Below are 22,094 nucleotides of genomic sequence, written 5' to 3'. Positions count from 1 at the left end.
CTAAGTATAAAATAGAAACAGAAATGAATGAAACCGCCCTAAGGAAAAGATAAAGAGAAGCGAAAACGAATCACGTCCTCAAATCGAGGTCAACGAAGCAGATTAAATTCTGACAAGACATCCATCAAAGTCACACAGTGAGACAGAACATGCTGCTGCAGAAACGGCTGTGTAAGGTTGGGTGTTCAAGGAGCTCGAATGCACCTGATGTTCTCTTTGGCACAAAGGCTTTCTCAGTTGCAATTCTACATAAGCGGGCCTCATAGAAATCAGTAGCATGTCCTTGTGAGTAGAGTTGCACAGATTGGCCCTGTTTAGCTCCTAAGCTAAGCATTGGCTAAGACCCTGGTGCTTGAATAATTTTTTTGGAGGGGGGGGTGTAGGGGCTAGGAAAAACATGGATAGGAAAGCAGAAAGAAAAGCAACGCATCAAGAGACCTCAAAGGAATAAGGTGTGGGAGATGCCCGCAAAGGAACATGAGCCGTGGCGGATCCTAACACAGATGAAGCACTCATCCACAAATTTAGCCAGTGTAAATTACATTTCCTCACACTGGACTGAAGAAATGGACAATGGGATGTCAACTCCACTCAGAGCTGACTTGTTCAATTAAACAAAATTAACTGCTGCCTCCCCACCCCCCTCCATAATGGGTTCACATAACTTCCTCTGGGGTTTGACAGAAAAGAAGGAGCATGCTATTGCTTTTCTGCTTTTGATAAAACGTGTCTAGGTCTTTATACTTTGTGGCAGGCTCAGCTGAAACATGAACCCGACTTAAAACAGCTGAAAAAACAAACAAACCCTAATACTCTGTACAAGCGTGACACAGATCTGGGATTTCCCGTCGGATGATGTGGGACTTGCTGTGGGCTTAGACAGCTTTAAAAAGGAATGAGTCAAATACCTCAAGGGTGAATGTGTCTGCTGCTATCAAGAGTGATTAGCCATGGCAGTCAGATACACAGGTTGAGTTTTGACAAGTAAGTACTTCTTCCAATTCCAATAGAAAAGTAAATCTGATAGCTTTCTGCTCTGATCGTGCCTTTTCTGGAGAGCAGCCCTGTTGAAAATAGTTGTGTTATCATAGTTGTGCTAGGAATGACTGCAGGCCACAGATAGTGATTGACCAAATACTTCAGAAGCAATTCCACAGAACTATGCAAACACATTTTCTGTGAGATGGAAGAGGAAATTATTAGACATATACGGCTGTATTTAATTTTGGAGTGTAGGTCTTGGCATACCAGAGTAAATATAGTCCTTGACCTGTAAACAACTAGCTCTAGATTGTCTAGAGGTTTGCTCTGGATATGAGGTTCCTTTTATTATTCTTTGGATGAATCGGCTCTTGCTCTGGAAAGATTCCATTGAGTTCAACAGTATTAACTCAAAGTACATGAGATAACAACATGAAAAGCTTCTTCCATAGTCTTATCTACATGACTTACAGGGATCCAATGATAATTGTATGATCAGGTATAGCAATTACCAGCAAGCATATGCTTATGCTAGCAAGTACAGTAAGTATTCATTGTGCATGGTTTAACATTTATTCTATGACATTGTCTGTACCTGTTCTAGTATTTTGTCAAGAAAAATTAGTTTCAAAATAGAAAACTCTCAGTATGATTATGATGATCTATTGGAAAATGTAGGGGTAGATTTATTGATGAGGGTGTAGAATGGAAGAGTCTTTTTAGGAAAGTGAAATACAAAATGAGTGGGTGAGCGGGGCAGGTAATCTTAACTAATGAGTTGAAGAAGTATGGAACTTGTCTGTTGTTTGATAGAACACAAAATATCATCACTGGCTTAATTTCATTTTAATATCATTCATTTTCATTCCTGAACACATCTTTGTGTCCAATCAAAAACTGCTTGCAATTGTCAGACGAGATTGACTCAGAAGCAGGTATTTTATAAAATGATATCCCAATGTGAGATTTATTGGGGAAAAGATTGTGTTCTGAAAGCCTTCCTCTTCTTTGTTAAACAATGCCCCACAAAAAGCAGGATGTTTGCCATAGGTAGCATCTACAGACTAAACTAAACAATTCAGCCAATTTTGCTATGGTAGTTGGATGCTTACTACACAAGGGAAGTTATGGGAATCAGGTAGTTTCACATGTATAATTCATTTAAATTGCCCATTTCTTTCTGATTTTATCTAGACTATTTCCCCCCAAGAAAATGATTTTAGTACTATGTACATAACTTATTGGGTTTGGCAATCTATAAAATAAACCAACAATGTCTCCTTACATGTATTAGAACACTATTGCTTATGGATTGCCAGAGGGAGCCAGAAGTGTGATTCACTCTCGGCTACTCTCTGTCATTTCTGTTTTGTCTGTAGTAAGAACTGTGTGTTCAAATGATGGTTTATGTATTTGTAAGCTGGATAAATAAGCTTATAGTAATGTATATGTATTGAGAGTTATTGACTGATTTAACCGTGTATGACTAGGACTGTTCATGACCAAGATATTTGCTAAATAATATTTTATACACTTAATGTATTTGGACTATTACTGAATTATTATTCATATCTCTGGACTCTCAGCTGGATATCTGCAAGACCTTCACATTTCCTCTGTTTATGGTCCTTGATCATTCAGAGATAACATTTTGATCAAATGATCTTTGATCATTCAGAGATAACTCTGCACACTCCTTAACAATACTCACTTTGATTCATGCCAGGTGAACATTTCAACTATTTATGAAACATATATTATGTATTATCTGCATCTTAAATCTCATCCAAACAAAAACTATGATGCACAACTGAGCTTGCAATAATTTGAAAACAAAGTAGCTTAAAAAGCATTTACTCATGTACATATTGGCATTTATAATTGGTACCAAAATACAGGGATATTTGAGGTGCTCATGAAGCTATTAACACACAAGGAAAAAATTTGAGAAAATTGCTAGAAATGGATTAGTTCCACATATTTCTATTGCCTCTCATACGATCTTCTAGACATCATACAACTAGGTATTTCTATTTAGTACCTGTATTAATTTGATTTGTCTTCTGTCCCATATTTAGAGGAAGTGGGAATACTGCATTCAGTTCATTATATCACAATGACAAGGATTTAAAATGAGAAAACTTCCATGCTAACTCATGTCAATTTTCTGTGACACAAACCCTCTTTAGAGCTGAGACACTGAGATGGTCACCAAAGAGAAACACAGTGTTTAAATACTGAAATTATAGTAAGGTTGAAAACGTGGACCTATACAAATTTACCTTTGGAACGCCTGCTGTTGTTTCCGACAATCGTGGGTAGGTGTAGGAACTATAGGAATACCCTTGCTGGTTAGACTTAAAAGCACTTGCTCCATAGGGCATGATTGGCTCTTGAAGGCCAGACCCTGACCTTGACCTTTGCCTCATGGCTGGTTGAGGACTTGCCTGGGTCACATAGGATGATTTTGGTCTTTTGTCGTAATCATCCTTGGACCACTCACTGTCACTGTATTCTAGTCCTTCTCTGGAATATTGACTATGAAGAGAAGTTCTAGAGAAAGCATAGTGTAAAGGCTCTTTATAATCCAGAGAAGAGTGACTAGGTGCCCTCTGATATTCCAGCTTCAGGCCACCATACTCATTCAGTTTACTTTTTGCTTCCAAGGAAGCGCGATAATCTGGTAAGAATCTAGAGATGTCAGACTTCAGAGGCTTGGCTTCAGAGAAATACATATCACTGGGTTTCAGCTTGGCCAGGTGTCCATTTTGCTTTGCGGCACAGCTCCCTTGGGAGTATCTCTCTGCTTCCTCCCCACGAAGGCATCTGTCTCTGTACCTTTCAACAAAGAAATCGGTCCCTGTATCAGATTCGCTGGAATATTGGGAATAGGTGACAAAGCCATTTTCTTGCTGGTGGATTTCTATGTGGTTGGAGGATCTCAGGTGAGGCGTGGGAGGACTCTCCTTCCGAAGTGAGTTGGAACGGGTCACGGAGATATTGTCAAATTCTTCTAGCAAGCCATTGATTGAAGCATCCTTGCAAGGTTTATTTCCTCTAACGATGGTCTGGGAACACAAGATAGCTTTTGATTAAAGGCTGCCTTTGATTTAATGTCATAGTGATAAAAACTACTCAGCAGAGTCATTTTAGCAACATTGCAAAGAGTACAAGGGACAGTTATCCTTTTATCGGGCGGAAAAATTTAGGGACAAAACGTCACCCCCCCCCCCAAGGTGCATCATTGCATACTCTTGCTAACTCTCTACTCCAATAACACTCTTATAAGAAATTAACCTAGGAATTTAACATTATTTCCTGAGAGAGAGAGAGGGAAAGAAAGAAAGATAAATAAATAAATAAATAAATAAATAAATAAATAAATAAATCTACTGATAGAACAGGTTAGGATTCACTTCGGTAGGTCGTTCTGTGGAAAGGAATAACTAAACAAATGGTGTATTACTGGTATTTCATTCTTCCATAAAAAGATCATGGAAGGTACCACTATCACAGGTGTGTTAGAGATAGAGGTGGGAAGGACAGAGGGAGAGGGACAGAGAGAGAGGGGGGGAGGTGGAGGGAGGGAGAGAGGGAATTTCTAGTCAAGTACCTTAACCATTGCATCAAACTATCTCTCCATGTGCACATATTCCCATTAATATCTGTACAGTGATACCTTGTCTTACGAACTTAATTGGTTCCGGGACGTTTCCCATAGGAATCAATGGAAAAGCGATTAATGCATGCAAGCCCAAAATTCACCCCTTTTGCCAGCCAAAGCACCCGTTTTCGTGCTAGTGGGATTCCCCTGAGGCTCCCCTCCATGGGAAACCCCACCTCTGGATTTTGCAATGCTGCAGGAGAATCCCACCAACGCGAAAACGGACACTTCGGCTGGCAATGGAAGTCCGGAGGCGGGGCATCCCAGCGGCAGCGGCGGGTTCGTAAGGTGAAAATAGTTCAGAAGAAGAGGCAAAAAAATCTTAAACCCCGGGTTCGTATCTCAAAAAGTTCATATGACGAGGAGTTCGTAAGACGAGGTATCACTGTACTTGGTTTTGAGTTCTAATGGGCTGCAGAAATGGATGAATCACACAAATACACACATAAACCAACTAAATAAATTCAAATAAAATTATCAACTTTCTGCTTCCTCCACTTAGGCTATTTGTTTAGTTTTAAAAGTTTCTCTCTTGTGCCCTTGACTATTAATGCCCTTGGCACCAGTTGACGCCAGTGACAAAAATGAATTACGATGTGTTTCAGTACTAAGTATGAACTTAATATGCAGCTTTGGAGTAGATAACAATGGAACAAGGATACAGAGATAATTTAGCAGATATGATCATCGTGTAATAATTATAGAAACTCTGAAGTCTTAAATGTCTCTGGGAAGGAGACTTTTATGAAAATTGTCCCTGTACAAAAGCAATGCAATAACTAGCATACATCTGAAATAAAAGAGCAGAGGCATATTACTCAGAGACAGATCGAGCCTCAATAAGATCTGATATGAGTTCTTGTTTCATAGAGCCTATTAGAAGTTGGTTCAGCCAGACTCTTCAGAAAAGTCATAATAAAACAAAACAGGACCTGCGTATTGTTTACATAACAAGCTTGATTTGCAACCCATCTTAAAAACATTTGAGCATGCTTGCTCAAAAAAGGAGCCCTTTGCGATTAATGGGACTTGTAACCAGTTGCAAATATGTAAGATCTTGTCAGTCACTGAGGCTCAAGTCTCACGCTTGTAGAGGAGTAAGACAATGCTGAACTGTGTAACTTAGTTCTCAGTAACTGAGTACAGAATGACATTGTTAAGGATTTACCATACTCCAGATTTAATCATATTCTGATTCGCTTGGAATTAATTTGGCCATGATAAAATGAAATTGGTGATTTGACACTGTATTCTCAGCTGGGCATCCTCTGCTTTAGCTGTGGCTCAGGCCACCGTAGAGTAGCTTGCCATCAGAGAAAAATCTCATGCAACAGAATGCAAACTATATAGTGTATTATTTTAGAAAAATTCTTTATTTTATTTTTCTTATCTATGATTAAAGGAATACATTGCCTTTTGTAAACTCCTTAAAGCCCACCTCTCCCATCAGGCATAGGGGAATTGAAACATCTCCCCCTTGCCCATGTAGTTTTTGTGTATGATTCGATTGTGTGCTTGTTTTTTATATATTGGGGTTTCTTTTTTTGGACTTTTTAACCTAAAATTGTAATTTAGATTGCTAAATATTAGATTTGTTACTATGTACTGTTTATACCATTGTTGTGAGCCGCCCCGAGTCTGCGGAGAGGGGCGGCATATAAATCCAATAAATCTAATCTAATCTAATCTACATACCAGTAGTTTTTTTATAGGATAAGTTTCTCAATTCATTCAGTGTGTATGTGTGTCCTTTCTATGCAGCACAGAGTAGAGTAGAATAGAGTAGAATAGAATAGAGCAGAGCAGAGCAGGGATAGTCCATATAGCACAGTACAACACTCTGCAGAGCCAGAGCTGCAAATGCTGAGACAATGGTGCCCACACATGTCTGCTCAACATATAGCAGAACATTTTGTGTCTGTAGAGGCCTTACCAGCCACCTGTGGACACATCATGGACCGCCCAAAACCTGCTAGATGTCAAGGTCCTCTTCAAACACAATGGACGAACATCACAGTACAGTACAGTGCAATACAGTAATGTAATGTAATGTAATGTAATGTAATGTAATGTAATGTAATGTAATGTAATATAAGTGGGTTAGACTAGATCTCCAAGCTCTCTTCCAACTCTGTTATTCTGTATTCTAAATAATGTAATGTAATGTACCATAACGTAATGTAAAGTGCCAGCATAGAAATTGTATCACAACAGTTTTTAGATGTATTTCATGCCCACCTCCCATGTGAAGTCATTATTATCCTTTTTCAATAATTTACATTGAAAATGACATTTGGTTGGAGAACCGAAACACAGCATTTGCGGGGGGACGGGGGGACGGACTATTCAAGCCTAAATATGCTGGTTCAAATAAATAAGAATTTGCTGCACTGCATACAACACAATCTGAATGCCTTTCCCCTAACATCCCTGGCATTCAAAATATGGAATCTGTGACAAACCACCAAAGCATACTTAAAACGATGGAGGGGAAGCCCCTTCCTAACAGAATGTATGTGCTTCTGATTAAACAAAGCCACCGATGAAAATGGCATGGGAAATATGCACATCATGTATGGCAGAGAGTAAAGAAGGTGACCCTGATGGAGATGTGCAGAAACCATTACCTAAGCAGGCAAAGTTGGCTCTTCAATGACATGTGGACTTCAACTCCCAGAATTCCTGACATAGCATGACTGGCTCAGGAATTCTGAGAGTTGAAGTCTGTTAGTACATGGTACTTACCAGTATTTGGGGTTGCCATGTATGTAAACTACCAATTGTAGTTTGATGCAATATACCTTTAAGGACTTTGGCTGGTTCGCCATAAGAGGGCGCCAACACTCTCTCCTAAGGATGATGCTGGATAGCTCATTCATTCTTTGCCTTTGCTTGTGGGGGGAGTATTTTTCTGCTTCGTGCTGCTATGTGTGGTTTGTTGTTTATTTCTGCTTTGTGCTTATAAACATGTATATATGTAAATAATACTTGTTTAGCATACTAAGTCTGTGTCGTTACTGGCTGTATCACAAATCCATACTCTTACCAAAAACTCTGCTCTGCGTATGTCGAAGGACTCGCAGCCTAGCTGCTCCGAGACATACTAACAAAGTCCACAAGTCATAGAAGAGCCAACTTTGCCTACCACTCACTTAAGCAAAAGGGGATGAAACTTTTGTTAAGTTCAGAACATCAAAACAATATGTAGACAGATGTTCAGGCAGACACTTTCCTAATTCACTTAACTATAAGAAGAGGAAGAAGGTACTACAGCGTTCTTCCTGTCAACAACTACTTCAGCTTCAACCACAACAACACACGAGCACACAACAGATACAAACTTAAAGTAAACCGCTCTAAACTCGATTGCAGGAAATACGACTTTAGTAACTGAGTAGTTGATGCATGGAGCTCACTACCAGACTCTGTAGTATCATCACCAAACCCCCAAAACTTTATCCTTAGCCTGTTGACCTCTCCTGATTCCTAAGAGCTCAGTAAGGGTCATGCATAAGTGCACCAGAGTGCCTTCCGTCCCCTGTGCTAATGTTTCTCTTTTACTAGTATCATGTATTGTAATAGAACCGTTGTACCTACCTGAACGGTCTTCTCAGTGCACTGGAAGGAGAGTCCAACATGGGTATTACTCCAATCCTATTGGTAGAGACTGAGTTAGATTTACATATTAATCTAGCACCGCCCCCTCTGCTCTTCCCATGAGCCAGTTTTAAAAACGAAAGAAACCATAGTAAGAGGATAACCAAATTTTATTATAACAACTCTTAACTGATAACTGACCACTCCGGCGTCCCTGTACCCAAAACTAAACTGGGTGGGTTTGGACTCTCCTTCCAGTGCACTGAGAAGACCGTTCAGGTAGGTACAACGGTTCTTCTCCATTGCATCTGGAAGGAGAGTCCAACATGGGATATACCAGAGATTTACGGCCCATGGGAGGGAGAAGGTCTTGTCAGGGACGTTGGAGATAAGCAAACCCTTTGTAAAACACGCCTCCCAAAAGCTGCCTCTGCTGAGGCAAAGGAGTCCAACTTATAGTGTCTTATGAACGTTGATGGTGCCGACCACGTTGCAGCTCTACAGATGTCATCTATGGACGCCTGGGTAGTCCAAGCCGCCGAGGTCGCCGCACTCCTCGTTGAGTGAGCAGTCACTCCCGTTGGTACTGATTGATTACGGGCCTTGTATGCCTCCGCAATACATTCCCTGATCCAACGACTAATGGACACTGATGACACTCCAAGTCCCTCTTTATCTGAAGCAAAGGAAACAAACAACTTTTCCGATTTCCTAAAAGCTTCTGTGCGTCTGATGTAAATCTTGACCGCACGGCGTACATCAATCTTATGCCACCTTAATTCCGATGGGTGACTGCCGTGGGTGCAAAAGTCTGGAAGAATTAATTCTTGTTTCCTATGAAACTCTGAATTGACCTTCGGAATGAATGAAGGGTCTAATCTCAGCACTACTCGGTCTGGATAAAAGACACAAAGGTCCGGTCGCACCGATAATGCTGCTAACTCTGACACTCTTCTTGCTGATGTAATGGCCACTAAGAAGGCCGTTTTAATTGACAATGTCCTCAATGGTATAGATCTCATAGGTTCAAACGGTGGCTTGGTCAAGGCTCTGAGAACCAATGTAAGATCCCACGAAGGAAACCTCCGGATCGGTGGAGAGTGTTGGTTTGTTGCTCCTCGTAGAAAATCCTTCACCCAAGGGTGATAAGCTAAGGAACGAACACCTTCCACTCGTATCATGGTCGCGAGAGCCGCCACATGTCGTTTCAAAGTATTGGGTGTTAGTCCCCGATCAAGTCCAGTCTGTAAGAACTCCAGAACTGTAATGACCGACGCTTGTTCAGTGTTGATGTTTTGTTTGTCGCAGAAACTGCAAAAGGCCGCCCATGTGGTCTGATAGATCCGAGAAGTAGATGGGCGCCTTGCAGCCTGCATAGTGTCTATGACCTTCTCTGGTAACTTTAATCCTCGTAACCTGACCCGTTCAAGTGCCAAACGGTCAGTTGGAGCCACTGGGGATCGGGGTGTTGAAGTTCCCCTTGGCTGAGTGATATCAAGTGGTCCGGAATCCTCCAAGGGGGTGACATTGATAGTGCCACCAGGTCGGAGAACCACGGTCGTCGAGGCCAGTGTGGGGCTACCAACAACACCTCCGCCCTCTCTCGCAGTAGTTTCTCCACTACTCGCGGTATAAGATTCGTTGGCGGAAATGCGTAAAGTAGTCCTGGCGGCCAGGGTGTCCGGAGAGCGTTGATTTCCTCCGCTCCTGGCTGTGGAAACCGAGTGAAGAACCTCGGAAGCTGGGTGTTCTGGGAGCTGGCGAAAAGATCTACTGTCGGAAGACCGAACCTCGTCACGGCCTGTTGGAAAATGACCGGGTCCAGCTTCCACTCTGACTGATCCAACGTGGACCGGCTCAGCCAATCCGCTTGTGTATTGCTGATTCCCGCAATGTGTTCCGCTGCTAAGGACCGTAGATGTTGTTCGGCCCAGCGGAATAGCGCCTCTGTTTCTTCCATGAGACGCTGCGACCTTGTACCCCCTTGATGATTCAAGTGGGCCCTGGTCGCCACATTGTCCGTAAGCACCAACACATGTTGTTGATGTACTAAGGGCGCAAATGTCTGTAGAGCTAGGAACACTGCTCTCAATTCTAGAAAGTTTATATTGACTGAAGTGAGTTCTTCTGCTGTCCACAGGCCCTGAGCCATGTGAGCTCCGATGTGGGCCCCCCATCCGGTAAGACTGGCATCGGTGGTCAATATGATCTGATCCTTTGTCTGAAAGGGGGATCCTCTGCTGATTGCTGCAGACATCCACCACTTTAATGAGTCTCTGACCTTCTGGGGTAAATGGACCTTCCTGTGACAATGGCTCACCTTGGTCCGTTGAGCAGGGAGCAGGAACCATTGCAGTGTCCCGATATGGAACCTGGCCCAAGGCACTATGCCAATGGCGGATACCAGGGTTCCTAGTATCTTTGATAGCAGCGAAAATGGGACTGGTCCCCGCTGAACACTGGATATCAAACGCCTGATGTTGTCTTGTCTCTCCTGTGAGAGTGACACTGTGCCCTCCTGAGTGTCTATAATTGCTCCTAGGTGTAGGAGCCTGGTGGTAGGTACCAGTTGGCTTTTCTCCACGTTGACTGTGAAGCCATGGTGTTCCAGTGTACGGATAGTCTCGTTGAGGTCTCTCTCTGCCGCCACTTTGGACCTGGATAAAATGATAATATCGTCCAGGTAGGCCATGAGTCTTATGGACCTTGCTCTTAAGCTGGCGGTCAATACGTCCAAAAGCTTCGTAAACGTCCGTGGGGCCGATGACAGGCCGAACGGCATTGTTCTGTATTGGTAATGTCGTCCCTCGGTGCAAAATCGGAGAAACCTGCGATGTTCCGGATGGATAGGGACGTGCAGGTATGCCTCCTTGAGGTCGATGGATGTTAAGATGTCTTGTTTCCGGATGGAAGTGAGAATGGTCTGCAGCGAGTGCATCCTGAACCTTCGGTACTTTATAAAAAGGTTCAGTTGTTTTAGGTTGAGGATCAACCGGCAACCTCCTGAGGATTTGGGCACGATGAAAATCATGGAGTAGAATCCCCTGCCCTCCTCCTGCTGCGGAACCCGCTCTATAGCCCGGATGTCGAGCAGGTGCGTAATCTCCCTGCGCAGCTGCAGTTTCTTTATAGTGTCCTTTATTCGCGGGCAATGTACGAAGCGGCTGGGCGGTGGTTGGATGAACTCCAACTTGAGCCCGTGAGTGACCATGGCTAGGGCCCATTGGTCGGAGGCAGTTGTTTGCCAGACGTTGCCAAAACCCTGTAGTCTGCCTCCTAAGGGTTGGGGCGCGGCCGAGTCACTTCGTGCGTTTGAACCCTCTCTGGTTGTTACCGCGAAATGGTCTCCTGGACTGATGATAGCCTCTCGGCCTGTCCTGAAAGGATCCGCGGTCGCTTCTATAGGTCTGATTGTACTGACCCTGGGAGAAGGAACGCTGGCCTTGGTTGGTGTTGGTAGGATCCCAGCGAAAGGACTGACGCCTTGAGTAAGGGGTAAACCTTCTATCTGGTCGTCTATTGGCCCTGGGGAGAACCTTCCTCTTATCCTTGTCCTCCACTAGCACTTTCTCCAACAGGTCTCCAAAGAGAGTGGAGCCCTGGAAGGGCCCAGAGGCTAGGCGCCATTTAGACTTAAGATCTGCCTGCCAGTTTCTCAGCCACAGAAGTCGGCGTGAAGACAGCGAGGTTGCCATGCTCCTTGTGGAAAACTTCGCCGCATGAAGAGTAGCGTCTGCCGAAAACTCGGTCGCCGCCAATAATTTACTTAAGTCCTGGCGGAGACGCCCGTCTTCGGGCCCTAGTCGAGCTTGCATCTCCTTGATCCACATTAGCGACGCTCGATTGATAAACGATGCTGCTGCCGCTGCCCTGAATCCCCAGCCGGACATCAAGTGTGACTTACGCAGCAATGTCTCTGCCTTTCTCTCCTCCGGTCTGAGGCTTTCCCCAGTCTCTGAGGGAACCAAGGCACTGGAAACAAGCGTCACCACTGGCTGGTCGATTGGGGGGAATTCAAGCAGCTTTTCTACCTCCTCGTCAAAGGTATAAAATTTCCTCTCGAGGTTGGAAGGCCCCTGTGCTGCTGCTGGTTGCTGCCAAGGCCTTTTGATGCCTTTTACGAAAATGCCTGAAGCTGGAAAGTGGTCGGACTCGGGTTGAGGTTCCTCAAGCAGCGAGGCCGAGGTCTGGCCTGCCTCAGCGGCCTCTGCCGTCTTAGCGGCGCCCGGGAGATTCATTACTTGCTTGGCCTTTCATAGCAAGGTCTTGAATAATGCTGGTTTAAACAGACCAACTGAGGGTGCCTGATCTGGCGCCGTCTCATCCTCTGAAAGGCCAAACTCCGGGTCACTGTCCTCAAATTGATCCTGCTCTTCCAACAAGGACCCCAAACCCGAGGGGGGCGGTGCCGACCAAGAACATGTGGCTTGCTGATGGGGTCTACTGTATTGCTGAGCCCCGGCCATGTTCTGTGAGTACGCAGAAACAATGAGATCCTGTAGATCTGGAGGCAAACTTTGCCACGTCCCAGGCTGTGCGCGAAGGCCCGCTGCTGTGGGGGTGAAGGTGGCTGCTGGCCCCTGGTAGCTCATTCCTGAAGGGCCCGCCGACCCTGGTCTAGCCCAAGATGTGCTGGGTGAAGGCATGCTCGGAGGCAAGGGCTGAAACTGCCGGTCTGGTGACCAATCTTCCTCTACTTCAACCCCTGTAGGCCCGAAGGTAGTTGGGGGTGAGATGGGGTCTGCAGGATGCCTCTGGGTCAGAGGGAGCCCCGCTGGGGAAGATTGCAAGGCTGCCTCCAGCTTTTTTTCTAGCGCCTTAATGCGCTTCTCAGCCTCTTTGATGGAATTTGATGAGGCAGATGAATGGGCTTTGGCCTTCTCTTTAGGCTTGCCCTTAGCCTTTTCTTTAGAAGGGGCAGGAGAGCTTGGGAGATCCTTCCCCTGGTTCTCCTCCATGGTACTCACAAGTGCCAGTCGTTGGGTTTTAAGGCTTCTCTGGTGTCTGACCTCCGGTAGCTTGTTTCTCGCCCACCTCGTCAGGATCACCCGAAAAAATGGCGCCCTCGGTCTCCCGGGCTTTGCGCCTGCGCACTAGGGCGTTCCCGCCCGTTCGCGCCAATTCCGCCTGGCCGCCAGCCGATTTCGCGCCCAAAGACGCTCTCGCCGCACTAGCGCTCCCCCAAAATGGCGGCGCCCAGCCTCCGCGGCTCCTCGGGCTGCCGTCCGGGTCCTCCGACCCTGAGGCTTCTCCTGGCCTCACCGGGGGGGCTGTATTGTCTCTGCCGCGCTCTCCGCTTGTTCCTATGTCCGCGGAGCTTTCCGGCGGCGGCGGCTTTCCCAGCGGCGCGGCGCTCCTCTAGCCTCATCAGCTGTGAGGCGCTCCTATCCCGTCTTGCGGGCGGCATCTAGCCTCCCAGTGGGGAGGGCGGACCTCCCCACCTTCGGCTGACAGCCTCGGTATGGCCTCGGAGGTCAGGGACCCCCAGGCTGGCTGCTCCCCTACGGGGTGTTCCCACTGGGGGAATACAGAACCCCTGGGGAGTATCGTTGGAGGTGATGCCCGCTGAGGGCAGCGACCCCAAAAACCGTCTGGATCCTCCTGTGTCTTCATCCTGAAAAACAAAGAACAGAAGATTAAAACGGTAATAACATTTATTCACAATTTTCCTTAAGTAAACCTTTAAGCTACAACTCAGTATGTCTCTACTCATTGACTGAGTTTTTAAACTGGCTCATGGGAAGAGCAGAGGGGGCGGTGCTAGATTAATATGTAAATCTAACTCAGTCTCTACCAATAGGATTGGAGTAATACCCATGTTGGACTCTCCTTCCAGATGCAATGGAGAATCTCTGTATATCTCCATTACGTATGTGACAAAACAGAACAAAACAAATAAAATTTTAAAAAGGTACAGTACAATTGGACTGGCACATTAAAGTTAATGCAACCCACCTCAATCAAAATAGTTTTAACCTTCCTCTGGAACTGATTTTGTAGTTTGGTTAACCTGGGATGGGGGAGGCTAACATGATTATATAGCACAGTTATTATGCTTGAGGTATTTCCATACCCAGTGAGCCATTACATAGCGGTGTTGTCAAAGAATACAGCATAGCAAAAAACCTAAATAGTTTGGGTTGCTATTTATGCAATCGTAGGGAAAGCATTTCACAATTCCGATTACCTGAACGCTTGCACATGCTCACTGATATAGGTGCACATTTATAACTACTCTATATCATCGCAATGTGGTTCATTAGCTTGTAATAAAACCAACTGCAAATGAATGATCAGGGGTGTCAAACTGGTGGTCTGCAGGCTGGATGATCCCGCCTAGGCCATACCAATCCCAGCTCCGCGAAGAAAAAAATGTTGCGAAACATCACGTGATGGCAACATGATGCTGCAAGTTTGACACCCATGTTCTAAGGCTATTCAGTTTGTTCTCCAGAACTATTGGTCTCTGGCTAAGTTTGGGTTAAGCAAACTGTTAATATACTGAATGTAACTATCTTGGATGATGCAATACAGAAGCTAACAATGTAAGTCTAAGACTGTACCTTTAAGAAACATTTGCTGGTTGCCATAAGAGGGAGCCAACGCCATTCCTCTTGGGGGAGTTTATACTAGAGATATTTTGTATTTGCTGTGTGCATATTTTGCTGTGTGTGTCAACCTGGTTTGTAAACCATTATTAGGATTATATGTGTATGATATTTGGACTGTGTAACTACTATTGCTTATTTGCCTATTTGTATATACTGTACAGTGTTCCCTTCGCGAAAAGTCTATGCCACGGTTTTTCAAAAATATTAATTAAAAAATACTTTGCGGGGTTTTCCCCTCTAGCACGGTTTTTTTTCCACCCGATGACGTCATATGTCATCGCCAAACTTCCGTCTGCTTTTAATAATTTTTTTTTAAAAATAAACTTTAATAAATAAACATGGTGAGTAATAATCTAAATGGTTGCTAAGGGAATGGAAAATTGCAATTCAGGGGTTTAAAGTATTAAGGGAAGGTTTGTGATACTGTTCATAGCCAAAAAATAGTGTATTTACTTCCGCATCTCTACTTCGTGGAAATTCGACTTTCGCGGATGGTCTCGGAACGCATCCCCTGTTAAAAGCGAGGGAACACTGTAATAATATTGTTCTATTTTGTACTAAGTCTGATTCATTAATTGACTAACCCACATTGCTACATTAACTCTACTTAAAGTTTGTTGAAGGTTTATTACCTAGACATCCTAACACAAACTACAGTAAAGAGGATTCTAATGAGGGAAACTTGGTCTTATCTGGTGGTGATCTTCCAGTGTTTGGCTCAAACTATGAAATCAAGTCCGCACAACCAAAGCCAAAACTCTTTGACTCTCCACCTTTTGTCCCAATTACTATCTGTCCTTTGGAATCCATGTCATTAATTTTGAGTAAGTAAATTCTAAAACAATAGAGAAAGTTATAAGCGTGCTTCCATTTGTCTGGGAAGCAGGCTTCCAGTGATACAAATACCATACATTCCATACTTGTCTCCCCTTAAAGGGTCTGTGTTCTGGGTCATTCATATTTACCACAGTGTGGAACAGCCTGATTGACAATGAAGTGCTTCGTAATTTAATGAGCCCCTGAAGCACCCAGGAGACATCTGCCAATGTGTGGCTCAAATCCAAGTGCAGCTTTAATATTCTTTCTCTCTCTCTCCTCTGTGGCAGAACTCACTTTAAAAAAAATTAGTTAGGTGATCCCTTCTGGTTGTTTGAGCAAAGATCATCCTTTGGTGACATGAAGTGGCTCTGCATACAAAGCCATAGTTTTTTCTCTGAGGCACAATTGTTCTTCATGTGTTACAAAACCTCCTCATATTTCTAATGCTCCAGGCTTTTTTGCTTCCCTCCTGAGCCAAAATAAATATGTAAAAGCCTTCTGATAGATGAGGTGGACTTTTGTTGATACTCATTCAGGCCAGCTGTTAGAGATGTCTATGTAAGGGCAAAGTAAATATTCTCTTCCACTTTTTGACAATTTGGCAGGTAATTGGCAATTTCCAAAAATACTCAAGTCATGTTCAGCTTATTATTCATAGAGAAAAATTGAGATAATACCCAGATGAAAATTACAAGATATTTCTCCTCCAAAAGTAACCAAGCCCAGTTACTACTTTCCTGCAACATCAAAAAATAGTCAATGTGTAATTAGTGAAACTGAAAGCACTGGCAATTATCACAACATACTCAAAGGATTAACCGGTCCTCATTCTAAAAACCAGAAGTATTGTAGTATTTGAGGTATTACTAAAAATGCATTACTAAAGCACAGGTAGAGATAGAAGGTAAGGACTTCTGTGTACTAACAGGCAATTAATTTATCTATTATGGGAAAATGAAGGAGACTTCCGGGGCGGCGCGTTGTCGTAGCGGAGCTGGAGGGTGAGCCGCTGCTCTCTCAGCACAACTTTTTCTGCCTTTTTATATTAAATCGGGTGCCCTTCTTGGAGAGGGGGGCATCGTAAGGGGTGGTCATGCCATTCCCGATGAGAGGGTTGTTGTTGTTGTTGTTTTGTTTTTGTATGTATTTACTTATCTTTTATGTTTTATTTTTTAAATCAATCTAATAAAAATTATTTAAAAATAAATAAATTATCTATTATGGAAGGACACTGTACCACAAGCTACATTATATTCCATTCATACAGCAAAGGCCTAGTAAGTTCTCATTAGGATAATGCTTAATCATGGTCTTAAGGCTGCAAGACTCTTTTCTTAAAAAAAATATCACATTGCCAAGAGACCTTTATAGAATATCTAATTTCTATGCATGGATATTGGATTGGTTGGATACTAGGATGTCCAGCTACCCCTTCTAAGAAAATATGAAGGGCTTCCTGAATAATTCAATTGATCAGAATAGAGTTGTAAGGGACCTTCGAGGTCTTCTGGTCTAACCTCTTGCTCAAACCTGTACCTTTTCAGAGAAGTGACTGTCCAGTCTCTTCTTAAAAACCTCCAGCAATGAAGCACCCACAACTTCTGGCAGCAAGCTGTTCCACTGGTCAATTGTCCTTCCTGTTAAGAAGTTTCTCCTTACAAACCAAGTCTGCACAATCTTCCCTTTGGCCTCATAAGCAAGAATGTCACTATGTTTGGAAACAGATGGTTCACTGTAGCCACTTTATTGATCTGGGACTGCAAATAAATAATAATCATATCCATATCCCCTGACAACATCAGCGTTATTTCCCAATGAAGGCTCATTGGGAATACTGATTCTAAATATATATATATGATCATATTTCCAAAAGTAGTAACTTTAGAAAGTAGTCTGTTCATTTACAAAGGAAAAACCAGAAATGACTTTTTATCATTCAAATCCTTCCTTCCTTGATGCTAACTGCCCACATTAACGCCGAAGAAGGGGCACCAGGGAGAAATGCACATGACTTCTGGGAGTTATGGCTTGCCTTTGTGTCATAGCAATTCCTCGTACATTAAAATCAATGAAGCCAATCTATTTGAATTAATGTCCACTTCTCTCCAAAAGCAGATCTTTCCCTTTCTGAGGAGTTCCAGCATTTGTTCTGGCTGGTGGTGACAAGAGGCATATTTCATGGTGCGATGTTCCTGGTCTGTCCTCTGATGATAAGCTATAATGGATCTGTCGTAAGAACAGCTGTCTCACCATGTAACAAAGAGGAGATGAAAAACAGCTTCTCCTCTAAAACTACTGCATTTCCATAGACGGTAATGAAGTAGGTAATTAACTGCTTTGCCCCAGGAAGACCTGGCGCTAAACAAATAATTCTGCTTTTATTGCCCTCCCCCCACTTAAAACAGGAGTCTATTTCCAAATGTTTATTTAAATTCTATGTAGCAATAGCTGAGAAACACATTTTAACAGTCTGGCTAAGATTAAACCATACATCCAAGTAATGTAGGTCTGATTTTAATGAAAAGATTTTAGAGGAGAAATCAATGAGAGGGAAAAAATATTTAATACATTAAATATATCTCACTGTGTGTACATATTTATCTATCCTAATCTCCCTTAATTTTCAAATTCAGCAAAAACATGTGACATACACACACACACACACACACACACCCTTCCCTAGTACAGAGCTGAAGGAATTGGATACTGTAGCCTAGAGGTTAATTCTCTACCTTACAAGGCCAAGGTTGCAGGTTCAAGTCCCAGTGAGGGTATGGCTAGCTGATGAGGCCAAAATAAGGTCAAAATAGATCTATCCTAGTCTCCCTTAATTTTCAAATTCAGCAAAAACATTTGACATATACATACAGTGAAGGGATACCAAAGTTTTTACTACCACACCAAGGGCGTGGCTTATGCAGGGTGCCCTGTATTTTCATTCAACATCTTTCAGTGCAAATTGGGTGTTCTGGGGTGGAGCTCCATTTTTGCTATCCCACTGCATTCCCCTCGTCCAGGCAGTAGCCCATCCCTGTGTGTATGTATATGTATGTGTGTGTGTGTGTGTGTGTGTCACATGTTTTTGCTGAATTTGAAAATTAAGGGAGACTAGGATAGATCTATTTCAGCCTTATTTGGCCTCATCAGCTAGCAATACCCTCACCTTGGCCTTGTAAAGCAGAGAATTAACCTCTAGGCTACAGTATCCAATCCCTTCAGCTCTGTACCAGGGAAGGGTTACATGGTTTTTTGCATCAAATCACCCAGGTATATTGAAGGAACATCACAGCTCCTTTTTTGCCTTTCGGCCCAACCCAGGGCCATTTTATACACTGCTCAAAAAAAGGAGAAAACTTAAACAACACAATATAACTCCAAGTAAATCAAACTTCTGTGAAATTAAACTGACCACTTAGAAAGCAACACTGAGTGATAATCAATTTCACATGCTGTTGTGCACATTCAACTTTGTACAGAACAAAGTATTCAATGAGAATATTTCATTCATTCAGATCTAGGGTGTGTTATTTGAGTGTTCCCTTTATTTTTATTTTTTTGAGCAGTACACACACACACACACACACACACACACACACACACGAAGAGGCAGTAGCCATTATTGAGAAAAATCCCCTACTGACACTCTGATGAAGTCAGTAGAGGACTGATGAAAGCTTAGTAGTTTTTCAGTAGTTTTAAATACTGTACATTTTAAACATTCCAGAGATTATGATGTATACTGCCTCTTCATTTATAACTCTACCTGGAATTTGCATTGTTAGGACAATTCTCTCTCCCCCTCTCTCTCCCCCTCCCCCCCCCTTTCTCTCCATATACACACACTCCACTGTCTGTTAATATAGAAAGTGTGCTAACAAGGTGTTCTATGTTAATAAAAAAAACATATTGCAGACCTACACATTATTATTCCGCAGATGAAAATCATTGTTCTTAATCCATCTTTTTGTTCGATTTTATTCAATGTCCATGTTATTGATGGGCACAAATTGCAATTAGATGTCTCAAATGATTGAGAATCTCCATAGACTTACAACTGGCCCCACTAATTAATTGCAAGCAAGAAGAAGCAGGAATGCTAAATCTGTACAGCTTACTGAAAGGAATGGACAACTTCAATCTTAGGCAGGAAGTATATAGTCATGGCTTCAAAATGAAAGACGACAGACAGACGGATAATTGGTTTCTATGACACAGACTTTCGGAAACACCAATTAAAAAAAGTAATCATTAAAAAAGTATTGAGAGATGAAATATTGTATTTTTAAAAGTGCTCTGTTAATATTTGTTTGTTTGTTGACATTTCTATGCCACCAAAATCCCCAAGGACTCCGGGCGGCTCGCAACAATAATAAACATGAATCAATATAAAAGCATTTTAAAATCCTTATAGCCATCCATACAATCATGGGCCGACCTCTTTAATACCCCTCCCCCAAAGTCAATGGTCTTTCCAGCTTTCTGGAATGCCAATATGGTGGGGACAGTGTGGATCTCAGGAGGTAGCTGATTCCAAAGAATCGGGGCAATCACAGAGAAGGCTCTCCTCTGAGGACCTGCCACTGTTTAGCTGACGGGACTCAAAGACGGCCAACGCTGTGGGATCTCACTGGTCACTGGGACGTATGTGGTAGAAGGCGGTCTTGAAGACAATATGTCTCCCCCCCCCCCCCGCAGTGGTGTTGGAGTGTGTGTGTATGTGTGTGTGTAGGGTGTTAAGTATCCTGCCATGAGTATCTCTGCCAGATTTTGCTCTAAGCTCTGTCTTTTTTGTATATGTTATGGTATCATATGCATATTCCGTACAAAAGCATTTGCCTTACAATGGCCTAACACTGTTGTTGTCATTTCCATGAAAGCTGTGGATTCTGCAGTGCCTCTGTTCCACTTGCTTTGAATGTAATCCCTTGGGTTTTTTAAAATCTTTTTAGGATTTGTGAGGTTATTTCCCCCTCTCCTCTCCAAATAGCTTCTCAGCTGTAGGGGTGACGTGTAGGCCAAGAAGAGAGGGGGGAAACAGACCCTTTTCAGTTCGTTACACTTGCCTTCCAGCTTCGAATATGCCTATTTGACCAAAGCTATCTTTTTATACTGAAAGTATAAATGTTTTACCGCAGACAATGGAGGAGGTGCAATGAACACAGTGATGAAGTTATATAATCCTAGATTGAGTCAGCGGTGAACTCTTCCTAAGACAATTTTGTAATTCAGTACATTTTGGAAATCTTGCAGTTTGGTTGCTCTGGAGCCCTCCTTCAGATTCTAAGTAAATCCCCAAATGTCAGTTCCAGAGGCTTATGCTGACAGCAATCCTCAGTATAATAAAACATATAGATGAGATTACCCTATGTAATATATGCCTTTTTAAAAAAAAATCTAATTCTGACACTGCCTGGTCCTGGTTTCTCTTCTTAAGCTAAACCTGTGCTTCTACCCAAAGAAGAGTCAAATAAACAGTCAGAAAATTCAAATCAAAGTTACAGCATCCTTAAAACTGACTCGTTAAACAAGAAGCACTTCCCAACTGTGGAGCCAAAATGGATGTTTGATAAAACTGGTTTCGCCAGGTGTTCTGTCGGGCTCTCTGGTAGACTCCTCCCAAAAATTCACAGGTTCAAATTTCAGACACACACAAGTTTGAAAATTCAAAACAATGTTCTTTATAATGAAAATTCACTTAACCTAAGCCCTCTTTTGGTATAGCAAAGAGCACTCATCTCCAAACAAACTGGTAATTTGTACAAGTCTCTTATCAGTTCTGTGATACTTAGCTTGCAGCTGTGAGGCAATTCACAGTCCTTCTTCTTTCACAAAGTCAAACACACTTTGCTCTGGTTTAGTTTCAAAGCGGGGAAAAATCAGCACACAAAAGGTCAAAGTCAGTAAAGCAGTCACGAAACACACGATCAAATAATCCTCCACAATGGCCAAACCCACAGGCTGCTATTTATAGCAGCCTCACTAATTACCACAGCCCCACCCAACCACAGGTGGCCTCATTTTCTTTGATAATAATCTCTCAGTTGTTGCTGCCTATGCATCGCTCTCCGCATGCGTGGCTGCATCATTAACTCTTGTTTTGAATCCAAGGAGGAGCTAGATAATTGATCTCCTTCTGAGCTGTCTGCCCGACTCTCCTCCTCCCTGTCACTCATATCTTCTTGGTCAGAGGAGCCTTCATCAGCAGATTCCACCGGGAGCAAAACAGGCCTGCAGCATGTGGATGTCTCCCCCACATCCACAGTCCTTGGGGCAGGAGCTGGGCCAGAGCTAACCACAACACCAGGGAGAGAAAGGATAAACTACTGGGAGGAAGTCAATTAGCTGAATTGTAATCATTTATTTTCTCTATATATTCAATCTGTGTACCTTTTCTTTAGGTTGCACAGTGGTTCCCAATCTTT

The 22,094-nt window shown here is 43.1% G+C and overlaps 1 protein-coding gene across 6 annotated transcripts in view; it reads right to left on the bottom strand.

Annotated features, from left to right (window-relative positions):
• PAK5 (p21 (RAC1) activated kinase 5) overlaps positions 1–22,094 on the bottom strand; it is a 182,275-nt gene that overhangs the window by 33,833 nt on the left and 126,348 nt on the right. For all 6 annotated transcript variants that reach the window (XM_070732655.1, XM_070732660.1, XM_070732658.1 and 3 more), the window contains one exon: positions 3,264–4,049. In XM_070732655.1, the coding sequence (XP_070588756.1) occupies positions 3,264–4,049 (786 nt within the window). The remainder of the gene's footprint in view (positions 1–3,263; positions 4,050–22,094) is intronic.

This window comes from Erythrolamprus reginae, chromosome 1, assembly GCF_031021105.1.
Source record: "Erythrolamprus reginae isolate rEryReg1 chromosome 1, rEryReg1.hap1, whole genome shotgun sequence".
In the NCBI taxonomy this organism is placed as follows: domain Eukaryota; kingdom Metazoa; phylum Chordata; class Lepidosauria; order Squamata; family Dipsadidae; genus Erythrolamprus; species Erythrolamprus reginae.
This window is presented reverse-complemented; position numbering and strand designations above follow the sequence as displayed.